The 19,861-nt window shown below is 32.2% G+C and overlaps 1 protein-coding gene across 5 annotated transcripts; it reads right to left on the reverse strand.

Moving 5' to 3' along the window:
* Positions 1-38: 38 nt before the first annotated feature.
* LOC115879240 (poly(U)-binding-splicing factor half pint) lies at positions 39-19,837 on the reverse strand. Of its 5 annotated transcripts, XM_030895945.1 has the most exons (15): positions 19,462-19,558; positions 19,262-19,358; positions 16,688-16,806; positions 12,340-12,393; positions 8,720-8,880; positions 8,609-8,655; positions 8,272-8,393; positions 7,509-7,606; positions 3,990-4,120; positions 2,175-2,336; positions 1,968-2,116; positions 1,642-1,911; positions 1,447-1,577; positions 1,051-1,291; positions 40-428 (listed from the first exon to the last, which is right to left on the reverse strand). In XM_030895945.1, the coding sequence occupies exons 5-15, from the start codon at positions 8,774-8,776 to the stop codon at positions 319-321; spliced, it is 1,518 nt and encodes a 505-aa protein (XP_030751805.1). In that variant the 5' UTR covers positions 8,777-8,880; positions 12,340-12,393; positions 16,688-16,806; positions 19,262-19,358; positions 19,462-19,558; the 3' UTR covers positions 40-318. The 5 variants fall into 5 exon arrangements, with proteins under 5 accessions (XP_030751803.1, XP_030751805.1, XP_030751804.1 ...); XM_030895943.1 differs by lacking the exons at positions 16,688-16,806; positions 19,262-19,358 and adding an exon at positions 19,619-19,837 and having other exon boundaries at positions 39-428; XM_030895944.1 differs by lacking the exons at positions 16,688-16,806; positions 19,262-19,358 and adding an exon at positions 19,619-19,837 and having other exon boundaries at positions 7,515-7,606.
* Positions 19,838-19,861: the final 24 nt, after the last annotated feature.

Here is a 19,861-nt window from a genome sequence, read left to right on the forward strand (position 1 = left end):
TTTGTTTTATTTTATTTAGGGAAATAAATACCACAATATTTTTAAAAATCAGTAAGTTTATTTACGAAATAAAATCAGAGAACGTTATATATAAACATTTTATTATTTTTTAATCGTAGGAATTCTCCAGGAAACTTGAAAGATCATGAAAATAGGTCTAAATGCCTGCAGAGTTTTTCTTAACAAAAAACGATAAAAAAGAACGATAATTTGTACACTTAACTTTTATTAAAATAGTGTTTTCATTCAAGTTTGTTCGCGTCCTACACAGTAGAAACAGCACAGTCGATCACAATAAATTAGATAAATGTTTGTAGTTCACCCCGAAAAGTCACTATGATCGAACAGCGTTTGATCATATATCGAGGCTCTGACCATTCTGCCGCCGAAGTATCGGCCGTCTAAGGCGTCGCGTGCTTTTATCGCTTCTGCAAAACACAAAAATTACAACGTAAATAATACGAAAAAGTAATAAAAAAAGAAATAAAGACATAAAGAAAGAAAAACAAAAAAATAAATAAAAAAAAAATTAAAGAATCAAATTAGGAAAATTTATATAGGGTGTTAATACAATAAATAGAATTTTTTCCTCTTGTATAATATGTCTATCTAGAACTGTTTCAGAGAAAACATAAATAAAACCATATTTAAATTAATTCATTGCAGGTCCCTGAATCCCATTGAAAACTTAAAAAAATTAAATTGCAATCATCTAAAGTATTTTTGATGAGAAATCCACCAATTTCGAATACCCTGTATATATATTTACCGCAAAGTTCAAAAAATTAAATAAAAACAATAAAAGAAATTTAAAAAAAAACGAAAAATAAAATAGAAAAAAGAAACAGAGAAAAAAATAAAAATTAAAGAAAAAGATATATACAAAAATTATATTGTAAAAAAATCACCAAGAAAAAAAAATTAAAAATATATAATATGAAGACATCAAAAAATAAAAAGACAAAAAACAAAGGAAAAAACCAAGACAAAAAGTATGAAAAAACAAAAAAAATATATTAGGAAAATTTATATTAAAAAATTACAACTTACCCCAAGGTTCGAAAAATTCAACGAATATTTTCACTATAACGTCATTTTCGTCTTCTTCACTCTGTCTTTCCTTGTATATAATCACTCTTTCGACCTGACCATATTTGCTGCATTCTTCCTGTATTTCGTCTTGCAACGTTTCGTCCACATCCTCAGGACCGACCATGTTTCGTAAAATTACTACTCGCGAATCTACTTTCCTCATTAACTTTTGCATCACAAAATGTCGAGCGTTCTGTCCCTGCAATAAATAATTTATTGATCAATTTTTCAATAAATCAGCCTATAAAAATATTTTCGTTGGTATACAGGGTGATTCAAATATATTTTATAATAAAATCACAAAATACCATAGTCTTACAGAAGCGACGGTAATTATTATAATAAGTTCCTTACCTTGATTGACATATTTTCTTGTTGCTGCAACGTCTGTGGCTCACTATGATCCAACAATTTCTTCTGTAACTCCTCTTGTTGCTTAAGTTGAGCCTCTGCAGCTCTCTTCATAGCTTCTTGTTGATGGCTCACTGAAATTACAAAAAAATATTTTCCATAACATCGAAAAAAAAAATAGTGTCATAGTAAACTTACCCGTCGTTTGATTAGACACCGGCGGTATCGGTATAGACGCAGGAACCGTGGCTATAGGCTGCACTATAGCCGGCTGTATATTATTCCCTACTTTCTGCGGTATCGCCAAGCCTATGGGCGGTACAACGGGCGCTACCGTGGGTATGGCCACGCCCGGTGCCCCGATATTAGCTAATGTAGGCGGAGCAAAGCCTGGAGAGGGCGTGACAACGCCCGGACTAGGAGGTATTAGTGGTAACGTAGTGGCCGGTTGTGCTAGCTTGGATAAGCCTGTAAAACATTAAAAAATAAATTAAAAAATCAAATGAACTTTTAAAAAGACTTACCTAACGCAGCTACGTTACTAGCTACAGCGTCCATAGCCTGTATCTTTGCTGTAGCAGCCGCAGCTGCTACTGCGGCGGCTGTAGGCAGAGCGTTTGATCCTGTCGACGGTCCTAGGAGCGCGTTGGGAGGAGTTATAGCTCTCCCAACCCTGTAAACGAAAGTAGATATGAATCTAGATAATAAAAATATATTTGTCGATTTTTTACCTTAAATATTGTCCGCCCAAATCGAACAGGTTCATACTGGCTATAGCTTCATTGGCTGCTTGAGCGCTTTCATACTCAATAAAGCCATAGCCTTTGTGCTTGTTTCCTGTTGGACCTTGCGCTATTTTACAGTAAACGATGGGGCCAAATGCCTCGAAAACACTGTAAAACAGAAGTTTTAAAATAAACATATCTGTGTAAATGATGAGGTAATCTAATATAATAATTATTTTCTGGTATTAGAGCTCGAACTCACTGACGACCAGGTCGCAACGGCCGGATGCATTGCGTTTATAGCTGCGGTCAGATGAACGACCAGTTTCAACAGAGTTATCAGATCTAACGATTTTTTACGTTTTACCAATTAGAAAATATTGTTTGAGAAAGAATTAAGTTTCAGAAATGTTAAAATATTCGAGTTAACTAAAAAGCGAAGTTGCTATTAATGAGCTTATTAAATGTTCTAATATTAAATAATGCATTTAGATATTCATGGATTTTTCGTTAATAAATACTGGTGTGGTAAATGGAGCAAGTAAAATCTCCAACCCCGACTACACGATAACGTCGTTATTTCCATGTTTTTCAAATCCGCGATGCCTGCTATTCCATCAGTCGTTTCATAACAGAATATTCTACATCCTACGTCTATGTAATTTAATATGTGTAGAGCGAGACATGTAACTCGTGAGATTTTCAGCATTATATCAATAAAGGACAAAAACAGTATTGTTCCTAAAGGTGCGTCCAGACTTGAGCATTTTAGCCCGAACGAACCGAGCGCGCACGAACAAAAAGCATTGTGTACGCGCGACCGACAAAAAGGGAGATATTCTGTTTCTTTTTTCTACTGATATGGACTTCTACTGATGGCTCTTATCGACTTTAGAAGTAAACATATTAGGGCCGTCGTAAAAAAAAGGTCGTCAGACACTGGCTCTAAATATAAGCAGGTAGAAAGTTTAGCTTCCAATTATTTCAATGTTTACAATATAAATTCCTCTTTTTTGTTGTTACTGAGAATCTACAACAGTAAATACTTCTATTTTTATGAATGTTTAAGTTACTTTTACTCTTAAATTTTTGACACTGGTTGAAAAACGTTAAATTAAATATAATATTTAAAATACAGTTATCCTCCTTGTACATGACTACATTACAACTAAAAAAATTAATTTAACAAAAAAAAACAAGCGGTTGCAGAAAAACTTTAAATATGATTTTTTTTTATTTTTTTAACATCGAAACTCGAAGTTATAATAACAGGTATCATACCAACCATAAATAGAGTATGTCATAAAAATGTTTTGAATTTTTACTAGAATCGACCCTTGATAAAAAAGGGACTAGATTTAAGTTTCCCTGTGATCCAGTCTGTATAATATTTCTTTGGATTTTCTGCACGTGTGCAAAAACTGCACTAAAACACTATATCTTATAGAAAATAAAATACTGTGCGTTGCATTTGATAGATTTCATCTGAAAAATTATTAATTTGGAAGAAAACCGGCAACAAGCGGCAGAAAATAATATTTTAGTGTAGTCTACTGGTCGCAACGACCAACGGACGGCCAATCATTTGATTTAATGGTGTTAGAGGTAGTAGCGGCCTGGCCGGTGCGACCTGGTCGTCAGTGTGTTCAAGCTCTTATATAGTTTCTTTCATGTTGTTGAAAATAAATTCTGTTAAATAAATAGGACTTTAAATTATCCACACAGAAACCAGTAAAAACGTAACAATATAAACACGCAATCATGTTAAACATGATGTCAATATAGACATACAGGGTAGCTCAAAAAACCTTCTTAACTTACCTTTTTATATCAACCTCGCTGAGATCAGGGTGGATCGACGCCACGTATATTCGGTTGTACTGCTTGGCCTCTTCCTGTATCTCGTCAATGACGGCCTGCGCCTGAGGCATGTTACTAGGCCTGCCCACGACCTGCAACAGAAAGAAACCCGAAATTAGCGGACCATACTCACGTCAAAGGGTTAGTAGTTTGATTAAAAATTTAAAAAACTCTAACTACGGTTGTAAATAAATAGAACAGGATTTTAGACGGTTCATTTGATAATTGTTGACGTGAATATGGTAATATTTGAACATCGACTTGTACCTAACCTAAGGCCAAAAGGGTTTCCGCAGAGGCAAGAGAAAAAGAATCACTGAATTACAGCTTTTGTAGCATTGCGCACTTTATTTGCTTTGAATTTAAAATAAATATCACCAAACAATGTTTTTTTAAGTATCCAGTGTATTTCTTAAAGTGAAAAAGTGTTTTAAAGTGTCAGAATAGTACAAAAATATCTGAGAAATAAAAACAACGTTTCCATTTTCGTCTGAAGTATTTAGGCACTAAATGCACAAGCTAAATGACACGATATCGTAATTTGTGATCCAGACTAACTATACTGTCCAGAATACTAACTTGTGAAAGGTTATGGTTTCATTTTTGTTGAAAATTTTACTAATTATGCACTTATACGTTTCATCGCACAGATTTTTTACAAAAAATAGGTAAGGTGACGCAAAAATGTAAACAAAGCAAAGACTCCAAGATTCTAACTGGCAAATAAACAACTGTGGTGCTGTCAAACTGAATTTGAAAAGCTGAAATCTGAGTTATGCATAATTGAAAAAATCTATAATTAAAAAAAGTTTGGCGTAAAAAAAATATAATTTAATTAAATACTGAAGTACTATAATCAGTATACAGTATGTCCCCGGATTATCTTTACAAGAGGGAAAACTTTTTTGTTGTTGACATTTTGAGAAAAATGCATTCTTCAAAATTTCGATACCGTTTTAGGGAAAATTAAAAAAAAACCTTGAAAAAAAACTCCTAAAAGTTAAAACGCGTTTCTATGGTAATATAATTTCGATTTCACTCTTTGATAGATGGTTATTATTAATTTTAATTAACGTCATATTGTTGCTGTTGTTAAAGTATTACCACATATTAGGTATCCTATAAGTATACAGATAAAAATCTTGTCCCTAATTCGTGGTACGAAAATTGTTTTTTATGACGATGTGCAAACGAGTAAAATTTCCTGGGCGCAAAAATAAACTCGCGTAAAATAACAATAAACAGCGTAATAGAGAGATATCGCTAAACCGAATAGCGTGCATGGACGTTAATAAGGCCAGGTGTTATTTCCTTTACGTGAGGTGGTATTAACTTGCTATTAACTCTCTTCATTTATAGTTATCGGATCGGAAAGAATTATGTTCGCGTCGCGTCCGCTAATTAAACTTAACCTAACTTTGAACTTAAAACTTTGAAATTGTTTTGTTTACTAGGCATTTTAAAACTAAAGGGCTAAAGTGCTAATTTCCAGTGCTATATTGTTCAACGTCTGCCAGTGGGTTTAGGACAACAAGCAACAAATTCTCTTAGAAGGGCTAAGTCGTCATCTGCTGTAAACCTAAACCTCTTTATAGGTTCTTTAATATTGGGAGAGGTAAAATCCATATTTTGGGCCATATTTGTTTAATTAAAACTAATTCCAGCTACTTAAATATCAAATTACCTAATAAAACTAAAGTAATAATTCAAAACAATTCAAACATAACCTAAAATAAAAGATCTCGCCGGCCGGCCCCGGTTGTCAAATACCCGCACATGCCCATTTAAGCAATTTTTAAACGTTATTTAGCAATAGCGCTTGGTGTAATTGATCCGCAAATTACGTCAGGCGGTAACGTTATTAGCGGGTGTTGCGTTAAAAATTGACTCGCGCATATCGTAACCATGATAAGGTACCACGCGTAAATACTGCATGACGCTATTCGGATTTCCGATATATCTCTAATAACTGTGCCGGTCAGGCGCTGTGCACAATTTTAGAGGCCATAAGTGGGCGTGCTATTTGCGCAAACTAGTAACCTAACTAGTACTACCCGATTCAATAAAGAAAAAACAAAGTTTATAATCTGTGGTATTACACACAAAACATCCCCCTTTAGAACTTTTTCTTTAATGGCCATAAACTGGAGTAAAAGACTAACCGCGAGAACATACACTAGAGGCGCCACCGTTCATCAAACGATGTAAAAATTGCGAAAATTGAATCATCTAATTTTGACACAAGGGGTCGCGCTTAACTTTTTTTAATTTTAATTCAATTTTCATTGTTTTCGAACTATATTATTAGATTTTGTTGTATTTTGTGAATGTATACATGTTTTCTTAGTACAAAGTTTCACTATATTAATTTAAATTATATTACATACATATTTAAAATTAAAATATTATGGCATATAATCAGTTGCCGTATAAAATGTCATTTGATAACAAAAAGTTAGTTATTGTCAGAGATAGTTAAAATATCAAAATTGACAAGTTATAATTAGTCAATTCTATTATATTTTATATTATTTCAAAAACAAAAACATAATGGTAACGCGTAATTTTGATACGCACGTTCAAAACAAAAAGTGCTGTTATAATTTTCAGTTTTCGTTGTCAGCCGCTGAAGTTTTAGTCAGTGATTTTATGTCGTCGGATATTTTTATTTGTGAAAAAGAAATATTGCGTTGCAAATTAATGTTGTGCTTCTTTAAAGTTTTAAAAGAGCAAAAAATATAACGTTAATTAAAACTCTATCAAAAATAATCTATCAAAGAACGAAATTGAAACTATATTACCATAGAAACGTCTTTTTATATTTAGTATTAGGAAAAAAATCAACTATTATTTTCTAATGTCTGAAAAAAAAATGATTCTTTTTATTGCCCGAGTAACCCTTTTGACAAAAAACTCTTTACTTATTCAAAATATTTCTGTAAAATCATAACTGTATCAGTTATAATATGGTATATATATTCAGCTCCTATAATTCATCTTAAAATTTTAATAAAAATATATTTTAGAATTTAAATAAAATAATTCCTAATTTAAAATAAATATTAAAAAAAATAAATGTACCAGAGTTTATATTTTCCTTTTTAATCAATGTTTTAGCCAAAAAAAAATACTTAAAACCAATTAAAAATAAATTTTAGAAACAGAAAATTTAAGATTATATTTCAATCAAATATAAACTCTGTAATCTGCAAAACTGCCCAAACCAATATAACAAGAAATTAATAAAACAAATTTAAAAATAAATAAAAAAACTGAAAGTAAGAAAGAAAAACATAAAAATATCTACCTAAAAAATTAGGCAATTCCACAGCGGGTTCCCTAACCTAAAAAAATCGTTTACCAAGCTGACGCGTCTGGATCAAAAAAAAAAATCAAAATGGTGGGTGTGTGACGTAGGGACGGGTCAACTTAGAACCTAAACGACTAATAAAAAATAGTAATAAAAAACTGAACACGAACATTTACCTTGATGTTCCGCCCTCCGATCATCACCCCGTTCATCTGTTCGAGCGCCAGTTGCGCCGCCTCTGGGATTTCGTACTCCACAAAAGCGAAACCTGCAACAAAACCAACCGAAATTTAACACATCTAGATATATTAGCTATTAGAAATACTAATAATTGCCTGGAATTTGATATCTATAAAAAAAAGACCACTACGCACAGATATATTCCTAATGAGTTTTATAATAGCGTTGAACATAAGATGGGTAGTTTTCTACTAACTAACAAAAGATATGAAATAGAAAGAAATTACGTTAAGAATGTAGCTGAGTGTAAGGGATATTCCCCTTCATTAGTTGACAAAATAATTAGGAAACGTAGGTTTAAATTTGCGCTTTCTGCAAACTCGACTTTTTAAGTGGAGAAAGATACGTCAAAATATATTTCAATACCGTTTGATAGAAAGTTATTCTGTGGTTTAAAAAGAATATTTATAAAATTATCATCGAAATACAATGTACTTTTTGTGCCTCGCTTGTAACGCCAAACGTACAACCACAAACATTATCATTTTTACTCCTAATAAAACAATATACTATTATCAAAATAAATAGAACCTTTTAACAGTCAAACACAGCTGGAATATACATAAATTGTATTCTATTTGCCCTGTAGTGACGTCAGATAATCTCATTATGATGGCGACAAAATTCCGAAGTAAAAAAGTGTCTAGTTGTTTTATGGTCTAAGAATTTTTTTAGACTTTGTAATTATCTTACCTTTATGCTTTTGTGTGACGGGATCCCAGGACATGTTGATGGACTTGATGGGGCCGAAGGGCAGGAACGATTGCCGGATCGTGTCCTCCTTGAGCTCGAAGCTGATCGATCCAACGTAGACTCTGAAAAAAATTGATGAAAAATATATTTTAAAAATTCTAGAAAAAGAATTCGAAAAATGATAGAAATAACAACAAAAAATAAGGAAAAGTCAGATCTTATCAGCAAAAATTCATCGTCGGAGAACAATGAGTCCTCGACAACTCACTTTTAGTAAATATTTACATCACTAGTATAATATATAAAAAAAGTGTTAATAATAAAAGTGGAGACTTACCTGCACATCAAAACCAGCACTTGGTGCCTTTGGAAGGTCTTGTTTTTCTGAAAAAAAAATGTACCAATTAATATAAATAATAATAATATAAAACATTTTTGGAGACATTACCTGTTGCTGATAGGCGATGGTTTGCTTCATCAAAACCATTCTAACGCTCTGTTCCATGGCGTATTTCTTAGCTTTAGCCACGGATTCTGTTTGGTCTGAAGATAGTTTCGGAAGAGCCCCGCCCAAAATCCCCGCGATCGAATTGCTAATCGCTCCAGGACCTGCGCAAATCATTTTAGGCATGTTAGACTCACAATATACTTAACACAGATTTGTTTTAACGCAACCGTTTGTGGTAACGTGCAGTCTAAAGGACCCTGGTAACTACCGGGTGTTTGTTAAAAGCGTCTCACCCCTATAACTTTTTTATTTTTTTCAGATAGATAAACGAGATTGACCGGAAATTACAATAAGTTTAGATTTTTAAATGGTACCCTCGGTATATTTTTACTTTATTTGATAGTAAATGACATTCTGAGTAGAATGACATGTCAACTTTTGACATTTTCGCTTAAAAAAATGGTATTTTAAATTTCAATCTAGAGTGCCATAGCTATGTTAAAACCACTAATTATGAATCAAGCAGCCTTGGAAGAATACATTTGATATTCTAATGTATTTGTGACGTTCCCTAGTCAGTTAAAAGATGATATTTTTTTAATCACAAGTATTTTTAATCGCAAGCACAAAACATCCCCCTTTAGAACTTCATCTGCCATGTTAAGAAAATGAAAGTAAATAAAGCGCCTCCCGTGTTTGTGCGCATACTAAAAATTTCAATTAATGCCTGTATATATTTTAACATACTTTTTATATTTACTTTTTTTAATTGTAAAGTAATATACAGGGTGGCCCACCGAATACGTTCAGCAAGGCATAACGGCCAGGATATATTTTTTTTCAAAAAATCCAAAAACACGTCAATTTTGTTTGTGAGGGGGGAACTTTTGCCCCAAAAATGATTACAAAATCTTCAACCCTCTAAGCGGGGGTGTCATTCCCCAACTTTTTTCAAATGAGAAGGGGGGTCAAGTGGTACCGCAATGAAAAGGGCTTTTTATTCTCTATACTTTCCCGCTTCGTTTTTGAAAATCGGTCGAGTCATTGAGAAAATATGAAGGATTGAAATTTGAAAAGTTTATTTAAACATTTATCAGAGTAAATGATAAGGATAAATTCCTTCGACCAATTTGCTGTTTTTTCTTATTATTTCTAGATGTTTACGCATTTTTTCACTTGCCACAAGGTTGAACGATCAGGTGCGCCAGTTGCTAGATAGCTGTTCTGTGACTTGTGCGTTGAAGTTCTTCTCAATAAACTGACCCTTTCTCGTTAAACTGACCCAAAATAGAATTTCCAAAAATACCAGCCCACACGTTCAATTTCTGAGGGTTTTGTGTGTGCATCTCGTGAAGAAACCCTCAACCCAGTACCGACAGTTATGCCGATTAACTACACCGTTCAAAAAGAAAGTACACTCATCCAAAAAACACAAATTAAATAGGAAATTATTATCATTCGCCACTCGTTCACTCAGTTTCACAAAATTGCAAGCGACGATCAAAATCGTCTTCTTTGAGTTCTTGTACCAACTGAATTTTGTACGGGTGGAACTTGTGTTTTTTTAATATCCTTTGGACACCGGTACGATTCACGCCGGCTAATTTTGCATTGGCTAATTTTGTTGTACTCAGCTTACCGTAAAATGGGGTGAATAGAAACAGTTTGATAAAAATGTGGTATTATGTTCCCGAATATTTTAAAACACGGGTCTTTGTTTGTTCTTTGCGTATACATATAATTTGATTTTTGAAAAATATGCATATAAATATTAAATAAAAATAACTTTTGTGTTTCTATTCACCTGCTATTCGGGAGAATAGAAACACACATTGACGTTAAGGTTTTTATCTATTCTATTTCCAACAAGGTGATTAGAAACAGATAATTATTACATATTTAAGTAGGTTTAGCAATAATTAACAATACATATAATATAACAACTTACATGTACCAGCTTAAGTATTACTTTAAAAATAAATATTTTATTTATAAAGTTTTCGCGCCATACAAAATAGGTGATAAATCGATCTCACATTTATTGATCAGCTGATTGACAGAAACAGTGCTGCCACAGATAAAAATATAGTTTTTACATTTTAAGCCGGAGTCTCATGCATCCGAAATCCGATGGTACGACCAGGGGGGTGACAGTAAACCGGAAAATTGGAAACAGTTCTGGCGCGGTCTTACCCAGGCAGAAAGCATGGCCTTCTAGACTGTCCTAGACAAAAATCTGAATATTTCTATATGATTTCTGTCAATTTCAGTTACGGAACATTTTTATGCACGTCGGCGTCCTCTTCTTTGTCTGTGTGTCAGCCATGTGTCAACTCCCGAGGCCTCTGGCAAGGTCGGGCGCCATTTTAATTTTTGCCGTTTTAGATTTGAATGGAGTTGTTTATGATATTTCGGCTGAAATATCTCGAAATTGCCCACTTCCCACTAAACTTGTTTTTAAAAACAAATGTTTTCAAAAAAGTGAGGTTAAAAACACACGATATCGTACAAAAGTTAAACAAAATTTAACTTTATACGACGTCGGATGATTAGTTAAAATTATCGGATAAAAATTGTTGTCAAAATATTTCGACCAATAGGAGCACCGTCGGATCGTCGTGTCATCGGATTTCGGATGCATGAGACTCCGGCTTTATTGTGTATTACCAATGATAGAAAAATTAGATATGTCGACTCTTTTTACTTTGAATATTTTTAATCGTGATTTGATTTTTTTCAGAAATTTTGTTTCTATTCACCCCTATGTTTCTATTCACCCCATTTTACGGTACTATCCATGGCAACTTGGCCCAATACGAATACCTCCATAGCTTCATTTACTACAGGGTTTTCCCTCTGCCTCTTTTTATTCATAACGGAACCAGTTTCGAGAAATTTTGCTACTAACTCGCGAACAATTTTGCCATAAAGGTGTTTTTTAGGATGGCATTCTTTGAATATCTGCGGAACCCGATTGCTACATTCATTATTTTTAAAATAAAGTTCGATTATTTCCACTTTTTCTGCAAGTGAGTACACCATAATTGTTAAAAAGTTTAACGATATTGAGAAGAACTTCAACGCACAAGTCACAGAACAGCTATCTAGCAACTGCCGCACCTGATCGTCCAACCTTGTGGCAAGTGAAAAAATGCGTAAACATCTAGAAATAATAAGAAAAAAACTGCAAATTGGTCGAAGGAATTTATCCTTATCATTTACTCTGATAAATGTTTAAATAAACTTTTCTAATTTCAATCCTTCATATTTTCTCAATGACTCGACCGATTTTCAAAAACGAAGCGGGAAAGTATAGAGAATAAAAAGCCCTTTTCATTGCGGTACCACTTGACCTCCCTTCCCATTTGAAAAAAGTTGGGGGATGACACCCCCGCTTAAAGGGTTGAATATTTTGCAATCATTTTTGGGGCAAATGTTGTCCCCCTCACAAACAAAATTGACGTGTTTTTGAATTTTCTGAAAAAAAAAAATACCCTGGCCGTTATGCCTTGCGGAACGTTTTCGATGGGCCACCCTGTACATAAAACATATCTTACTTATTAAATATTCAATTTTAGTGATAATGTATCTAGAATATTAACAGTATAATATTTACTTACCTGTAACAACTTCGTCAGTCTGTTGCAAGTCATACACATAATCGATTCCATCATCTAAAACAAAGCAACCAGTTTAAAATCACATCGTCACCAAAATCAAAAATTATTTTTTGAAAAAGTAACAATAAAATTTGGTTATTATTACATATTAAATTACCTTAACAAAACTGGCTTATTTTTATTTTTTTTTGGAAAAAAATTCTTTTAACTATTGTTACTTTTTCAATACATTCTATTTGAAGTCTAGGATAAACAATAATATCGATTTTTTTTACATTCTAATTCAGGGTTAATAGAAGTTATCAGGGTTCGCAAAAATTATACAGGATGTCTCTAAAATGTAATCGTAAGTGTATTGTAATTTTAACAAACATTAAATATGTTCATTTTCTTGATTATTTTAATCTACAACCAAAAAATATCGCTCTGTAGCTTTATGTAACTTGACGCAAAATACGGGGATCTTAAAATTACACCCTATAATAAAAAAAGGCATCATAAAAGGCATAAAACAAACTTTTTTCTACCTAAAAATGATTTAGTTGAATAATTTCGCGACTGTAACCACTCTAGCAACATCCTGTATAATGACATACAATTATGATTCAAGAAATTATATGAATTATCTAAATCAGTAAATATTAATAAGCTATAAAAATCAATATAAATCCTTATTACTTCAAAATCTATCCAAACGAACATTTGTTTTTTTAGATTTACCGAACATGTATATTATTGTGAAAACTGGAAAAAATGTCCACTGGGCTCTCTATTGTTTCATAAAATAATCAAAAATTATATATTTTACTGTATATGACTTAGCTTCTCTGAATTTTCTGCACTCTTCAATCTAAATAGCATCGTATTTTGTATTAATATTTGAAAACAAACCATAATTTCTTTTTGAATCACAATAATGTATGCGTTTTATAAATTTTGGGGGGGCAACAAAATAAACAAAATAAAAATATGTATTGGAGATCCCACACTAAATGCTATTTATTAATAAGGTGTTCATTTAAAATAAGTTTATTAATCCTGAAGAATAAATAAACTTATTTTAAATGGAACACCCTCTAATTTAAAAAAAATCCACTGTTTATCCTATACAAATTTTGTCACACTTTAAACCTATTTTAGGTGTTAAATTGTAAATATTATTAATATAATTTAGTAGGATCCTACAAAACATTTATTTTTATTTCGAAAAGTTATTTTTTGTAGTATTTGGTAAAACTGTTTACGTAAGTTATTTTTAAAAACAAACAAATCCATTATTGTTACCTTAATAATTGACAAAAAAAAGTTATAATCGTTATATTAAATATTTAAACACTTATTAAAGCAGCAATAAATGATTTGAATATCATTTAAAAAGAAATATTCAAACCCTGATCAAAATAAATTTGTTATAACGCGTTGAAAATATTTTTTTATATCCTTCGCATTTTTTTAATGTAACTAAAACGTTTCTGATGATTAGGAGGTTGTCCATCTGGTATTCCAGGATTTTAAGACTCTGTCTACTAAAAATATATACAGTTCCAGGCAACACTACCCCGGCAGTCTAAAAATACAGAAAGAAAAAACATAAAAAGTTCACAAATGAAATTATTTTCCATAATTTGTTTTGTTCGATTGCCATTGTCTCATGTAACTTCAAAATTTCCTTCAATTATAGAAAATAAAATAGATATCACGTAGTAATATACATTAAAGTAGTGCTGAGCATGCCAAAATCTCCCGTTTTGAGATAAATATACTATTATATTTCTACAGGGGAAATTTTTTTTAAATTGCTACAAAGGAATATCTTGATAATCTTTTAAAATTTTCTTACAGAATTTCTTATTTGGAAATATAGTAGTAAGGGAACCCAGCGGGGATTTTGCGATTTACTCATGCGTCGCAAAATAACATAAAGGTAGAAAGCTTCTGCCCAATTAAGTACAAAGTACACCACCAACCTTTATAATAAAAATATGTGTAAGGCGTCACTTACAATAGATCTCCCAAAGATTTTGGAAGGTCTGTTTGGTAAATGATGCCTAATAATTTGGCAAGGTGTCTGAACACAGATTAATACCAACAACTAAACGTGAAATTCTCCTTGCATCTAAATAAGATTTACCGTGGTGTTAACAAGGGCACGGTAGGGATAGAGATCGCTCGCCGAGTAGCGACAGAAACCGTCGGCTCTTTTGATGTGGTGGGACCCTTTGAATAAGAAGACTAAGGAAGGAGCATAATGCTATCCATGTATTCATGCATGGTGGTCGGAAAAAGCACTCTAGGGTGGGGATCATTGACAGTTCTGTTTGACGATTCATTTGACACATTTGAATCTGATTTGAAATTTTGTGGACTTGTCAGTCTTTACGGAGCTTATTTTATGTTATTTATTATTTATTCTACTACTGATAGTTGTATAAGGTAGTAAATCTAGATGGAAATTGTGACAGAACGTAAAAATTAACAATGACACTATCGCGATTTATCGAAAAAGACTCTAAAATAGTTGGTTTTGTAGCGTGCGGTAGATCTCGGCAAAAATTGAGTGAAATAATGGAAAAACTTTTCGCTAGTAAGTGACTATATAATATACATATGTGTAGTAAACCGATCATTTATGAAATTCACTTAAATTAACTAAATTATATATTTTTCTTGCATTTTAGTTTTTATTTATTACTTGTCAAAGATTAGATGTCAAAGAATTTAGATACGTTAATTTGACTTACCTGCTTCAGTAGCGTATCGAATGTTTGTGTTAATAAATACTTATAGATTATAACTTATCTATTTTTATTAGAATTATATATTTTTATAACAATTTTAATAACTACCAACATTTATTCACAACGTAAAATAAAAAAAATATTAAAAAATGTCTATACCTATGTGGCGGATTCATCTATCCAAAAAAATCCTTTATGGGTTTTTCGCCACTGCACTGCAAGAAAAATCTACAAAATAAAATAGTTATTTTTGGTAAACACTTCTGCGTTAAACCTAAACGGACGCTGCTTGTCCGAAGTTGTGTTTACAGTTAAAAATACATACATACTATCATACTAAACTAATGAATACAGAACAACAAACAAAAAATGTAATATACCAAATAGCCTGTGAATGCGATAAATTTTACATTGGTGAAACATCTAGACCCTTAAATGTTAGAATTAAAGAACATAAAGATTATTTAAGAAAGGGAGATTTTCACAAATCTAAGATTTGTCAGCATTCATGGGACACAGGGCACAGAATAAATTTTAATAACGCCAAAATTATAATGAAAGAAGCGATAGCCTCTAAAAAGAAAAATAAAAAGAACCTTTTTTAATACATCTAATAAAAATAAATGTATTGGTTAAGCATCTGTAGATGTTAGTAATGTATGGCAATCGCTTCTTTGATTTTAAAGAACATAACATAAATAAACATAACATATGTAAAATTTAAAAATAATCATACAGAAGGTTTGGGCTTTTTGGTTTTACCTTATTAAGTAATTGTTATCAAGTAGTAATTGTTAATTTTGAAGTTTAACTTAATATAATGTCATTTTAAGAGAACGTCAACGATTTCTTGTAGACGTATCTGTTTTAAAAAGCAAAGTGTTCTCGAATAGTTCAATTTAAATATTTTAAATAGTTTTTTTTCTTGTTTCTTTATATTTTTTTGCTTCCGACGACGGAAAGAGAAAACTTTCCGAAACGTTAAGCATTTTTCTCTTTGTTAGGCAAATTTTTATAACTGTAAACACAACTTCTGACAAGCAGCGTCCGTTTAGGTTTAACGCAGAAGTGTTTACCAAAAATAACTATTTTATTTTGTAGATTTTTCTTGCAGTGCAGTGGCGAAAAACCCATAAAGGATTTTTTTGGATAAAAAAATATTGAGTCTACCCCACGTCTACCCTACATCATAGTTTTAGATTTTTTAAATTAAATTAGAACGGCACTGATAAACCGGAATTTAAGTCGGCCATATTTGCGTCCTATCGCGGTGGACCTAAGATTTTTGATATGCTCCTTCCTTAGTCTTCTTATTCAAAGATTAAAACACATGTAGGTGTCGCCCGCTACAAATAGGAGTCATACTGACATCAAAATGAAATTTCTCATATCAAGAAACTCCCAAACACCAATTTTCATCCAAATATTGACGTTACTTCAGAATTAATAAAGAACCTTGTAGATATTGCAATGCAATTATTAAAAAAACTCCCCTATGTAACACAAACAAATTAAAAAAAATATGACATTTTGAGAAATTTTGGCATCAGCACTACAAACGTGTATATATTATAAAAGTAAGCATTAAAATAAAAAATCGTTTTATGTACATTAGGTTCGGTGGAGTTCGCAGTTTCCGCCCCTGGTTGGTTTGGCCATTTGGCGCGCTTCTAGTAAAGGAACGACAAGCTCGTGTTACGAACTAGTAGCACGCACCTATTTTGCAAATCTGGAAGCACAAAAAAGAAAATAGATATGTCTAAGACAACAACGTAACAACGTTTTCGGTCCTCTCTCTAAATTTCAGACACTTAGTAGTTCTTTACTGCTATTATTTTCATCTCTTGTTTACTTAAAACGATTGCTGATTGAATGCTTTTTGTCGTTTGATCGTTTAACCTTCATAAACGCGGGCGGGGTACAAACGTACCCCAGACATTTTTTGTGATATTCTCTGAATTTCCTTCCATAAACATACTTCTAATGCAGTATGTAGAAGTTACAATAAATGGCTTCTTATTGGAACAAGTTACAACGAATGTGTTGCTTTGGGGTACATGTGTACCCCAACGGTACCAACTGGGGTAAAAATATACCCCAACCTGATCAAACGGCGAGGATTTTCCGTGTCTTGACATCGACAATCCCGACAGAAACCAATGCTAGAATAATAAGCATTAAAATTATAAGATATCCACAGTTTTATTGTATATATTTTGTGTATATACAGGGTGTTTCAAAACAAATGCGAAAAACTTCAGGGGGTGATTCCTTGTTCAAAATAAAGGGTAGTTTGCTTCATAAACGTTGGGTCACAAGTCAACCATTAGGGAGATATCGCGGTACAAAGATGGCGGAAAAATATGTTTTTATTTTTTATCTTGAAAACGAAAAGAGATAGACTAATAAAATTTTATGGAAGCGTTACTGTTATGAAAACACACTTTCTGGTAATTTTTTCACTTTTTTAAAATGGGTGGAAGAGGTTGAAATAAACTACCCCTATCATTCTTGTTAACGAAATTGAAAGAAAAATCTTATCAAACACATGCAAAAAATTAATTTGGATAGTTTAGTTTGTTTAGAACCTTTTTTATCTCTTGTATTTTTTTGATAAAAGTCACCGATTTGAAATTAAAAAATAAAATGTAAAGCATTACATGTCAGAACAAAAAACATTTTCTGATAAAGAATCTAGTGGGCTGCTGTAATTTTTTTAGGAAAAAATCTAGTCGGCCGCTGTTACTTTTTAGGATGTTCCTAATATTATTTTAGTTGACATTACTCTACTGCAATACGTTATTATCTAGATGATTATTATTATCGTTATTATCACTAGATTCTTAATCTAAAAATGTTTTTTGTCCTGACATGTAATTCTTTACATTTTATTTTTTAATTTCAAATCGATGAGTTTTATCAAAAAAACACAAGAGATAAAAAAGTTTCTAAACAAACTAAACTATCCAAATTAAAGCATTTGCATGTGTTTGATAAGATTTTTCTTTAAATTTCGTTAACAAGAATGATAGGGGTAGTTTATTTCAACCCCTTCCACTCATTTTAAAAAAGTGAAAAAATTACCAGAAAGTGTGTTTTCATAACAGTAATGCTTCCATAAAATTTCATTAGTCTATCTCTTTTTGTTTTCAAGATAAAAAATAAAAACATTATTTTTTCGCCATCTTTGTACCGCGATATCTCCCTAATGGTTGACTTTTGACCCAACATTTATAAAGCAAACTACCCTTTATTTTGAACAAGGAATCACCCCCTAAAGTTTTTCGCATTTGTTTTGAAACACCCTGTATATATAAATTTTGTAAAGACAATCCGGGGACATACTGTAGAGTAGTTGAGAATTAATACCAAGATTAAAACTAAAAATGTAAAGATAAGTAAAATTTTAGATTTAAATGATAACAATAACTTTTGTAAAAAATGTCTATACCTCCGTAGCGGATTCACCTCTTCAAAAAAAATCCTATGGACAATATATTATTTCTTAGAATCAACATATTATTATTTAATTTTGTTTATTTAATGATATACCTTCGCAAAAAAAAACATTTAAAAACAAATTTCAATAAGAAAACTGTTGGGGTGCATTTGTACCCCATTTGGTATTTATAGATTTTTGTGACCCCGGGTTTATGAAGATTAAGACAAAAAGTAGATGGCTTTTATTTGAAAAAATCAATTCCAATATAATTTTCTTACATGTAACATCAAATCTTTGGAAACAGAAAATCCCATGCAAATCCTGAACTGTCCAAATATTGGCTCCCCTATTAATTTTACAGCTAAGTTATTAAAAGGTTTTTTAAAGGTCTGCCTATGCTGAATTCACATGCCAAATTTGAACAATTTTGGACAAGCCGATTTTAGCCCTTTAAAAAACCTCTTTACGACTTAGCTGTAAAATTAATAGCCAATATTTAGACTAAAAAATTTGCATGGGATTTCCTGTTTCCAACAAAGATACACCACCCGGTATATTAAAAATAAAAAGCCCATATACTTTTAGTCCAAACTGATAGTTAAAAATTAAAATTTCCATAGAAAAACAAGCTGGAGAACTGTCTAAATCGAGCATTTCTGTTTTTAAAACATTCAATCATCAATTAAAAGAAACAAAAAATAAAATCTATCAAAAATTACTGGTTGTTCTCGCTCTTTCCTACCATGCAAGTGAGCATCTCGCTCAACCTTTACGAGAGACACACTCTGAGGGCATACTGCTGCACACGAGGGGCTGAACGACTCTCCTTTCTGGAACATCTCAAGCAGACAGATTCGAAATTAGTTATTGGGCGTCCCGCATAGCTCTACTTTTTTCATTTCAATAATATTCCTAGTTTTTCGGATAAAAATTGGTACTTACCGATAAGTCGTGGTGACTTTGCTGGTGGTTCTTCTGTGCCTGGAGCTGGAGGTTCAATGTACGGTTCGGGCTCCTCCTCAGGTTCAGGAGGTGGAGGCTAAAATTTACATAAAACCGAGATATTACAAAGAATTAGAACAGAAATAAAGATCCTTACCAAGTTGGGTGGTGGTGGAATCATAGCTTGCATCTGGGGCTGAATTCCTGACGGATTCGCGATGGCTAGTTGGTACTGCTGTTGTTGGAAACTGGTCATCATCTTGAAAGCCGTTTAAGAACTGGAAAATTAATAATAAAACGTTTAGTGTAAACTAAAAAGGTGCGTCTTCTGTAGAAATAAGATGGCGACTCGAGGAGGAAAATTGAACTGTCATTAATATCGTGTCAATTCTGACAGATC

This window comes from Sitophilus oryzae, unplaced genomic scaffold (genome assembly GCF_002938485.1).
Source record: "Sitophilus oryzae breed Bouriz unplaced genomic scaffold, Soryzae_2.0 scaffold_1576_pilon_pilon, whole genome shotgun sequence".
In the NCBI taxonomy this organism is placed as follows: domain Eukaryota; kingdom Metazoa; phylum Arthropoda; class Insecta; order Coleoptera; family Curculionidae; genus Sitophilus; species Sitophilus oryzae.